This window comes from Emiliania huxleyi (genome assembly GCF_000372725.1).
Source record: "Emiliania huxleyi CCMP1516 unplaced genomic scaffold EMIHUscaffold_3179, whole genome shotgun sequence".
Lineage (NCBI taxonomy): Eukaryota > Haptophyta > Isochrysidales > Noelaerhabdaceae > Emiliania > Emiliania huxleyi.
This window is the reverse complement of record NW_005199617.1, coordinates 1-1506: the sequence shown is the minus strand read 5'-3', so window position 1 is coordinate 1506 and position 1506 is coordinate 1. Positions and strand designations below refer to the sequence as shown.

The window sequence follows — 1506 nt, the reverse complement described above, 5'->3', positions numbered from 1 at the left end:
GGGGCGCGCGGCTCCGTCGAGGACCGGGCGCGCCCCTTACCCGGCGCGGCGTAGGTCCCACTCTGACGTATAGAGGGGAGGCACGGACACCAGCCCAATCCATCAATTCCACTCGTCTTCTGGTGCCTAGCCCCGTGCAGCGGCGGTCCGGCAGGCTGCCCCCAAGGCCTCCTGGGCCGCTGCGGGTTTTGGAGTTATGCTTTGGCACAGCTTCGGCGATGGCGGCCCCTCTCTGGGGCTTGCATAGGCGGGGAGTCTCCCCCGCTGGTCTCCTCATTGCCTTATTTCTTTTTCTTTGGAGAGCAGGACGCCGGGTTTGTCTTGTATGTGCGTGTCGGGCCGGGGTGTGGGCGAGGGGCAGAAGGGGCGGGGGCGTGCGGGGCAGAGTGCGTGTCGGGCCGGGGTGTGAGCGAGGGGCGGGGGCGTGCGGGGCAGAGGCCCAACGTCGGGCGGCTTGTCGGGGTCCGGAGCATTCGAGGGGGGAACGAGGAGGGGGGAATGGGCGGTCGGCGACGAGTAGAGCAGCAGGCGCGTACGGGGTAGCCGTCACTTTCCTGCCTCACAAGGGCGGGGCTGTCCCGGAAAGTGAGAAACGCCGGGCAGCGTGGCGCATTACTGAACCCTCCCATACGTGCTCGTACTCCTCCTTCGCTGTCCCATCTCCCCACCTCTTTCCCGCCTGGGCGGGGCGGTGGGCGGGCGCGCGGTGCGGCGTGGCGTGTGCGTGTGTGCGTCTGCAACGAAGGACCGCTCGCAGAGGACCATTGGGTTTGTACTATTAACAACGAAGGCGCTCTCAAAAATTCTTTCCGCGTAAAATTCTACTCGCGATTTTGCTCGGCGGCGCGGGTTGCCGTTCGCGTCTCGCTCCACAATGAGCGCGGCATTTCAGAGTGTGGGACAGCTCAGCCCGCTGCCGCGCGAGGCGCTCGACATCGCAGCGGCTGGGGTGCCGGCGCGTGTCGCGAAAACTCGTGGGTATCGGGGCGAGCTCATCCTCTTCACTGCCGACGAGAACATGGCCGGCTGGGGCTTCCACTTTGTCAACCAGCTGCGCAGACGCGGCCACGAGCACTGGCTGATCATGGCCGACTCCGCGGACAACTGTGCCGGGATGCACGCGCAGTGGGAAAAGATGGTGTCATCGTACAGCGAGGCGCCCCTGTCGTGTGCCTATTCCTCGTATCCCAAGCAGCACTCTGGCTGGGCGCAGTGGACACGCGCAAACCACCCCGACAAGATGCACCAGGTCTACATCTTCTGGGCCACGCGCTGGTGGGTATCGCTCAAGCTGATGCGGGAGGGGCTCAACATCCTCTCGCTGGACGTGGACGCGGTGCTGCTGGGCGACATCTACTCGCGGCTGCATTCGCCGCCGATGGTGCACCAAGACGTGATCATCACTCGCAACGACGACGGGTCTCAGAGCCTCAACTGCGGGTTCGTCTACTTCAACCGGGGCGCTTCCCGGGCGCGCCGTGAGCAGCCGTCCACTTACCTCACCGC

The 1506-nt window shown here is 65.5% G+C and overlaps 1 protein-coding gene across 1 annotated transcript; it reads left to right on the top strand.

The window, feature by feature from the left end:
* Nucleotides 1–874: 874 nt before the first annotated feature.
* Nucleotides 875–1478, top strand: EMIHUDRAFT_255202 (hypothetical protein; the record flags this gene model as incomplete). The annotated part of the gene is made up of 1 exon (XM_005774222.1): nucleotides 875–1478. A coding segment is annotated over one exon (604 nt), but the record flags the coding sequence as incomplete, so codon positions are not given.
* Nucleotides 1479–1506: the final 28 nt, after the last annotated feature.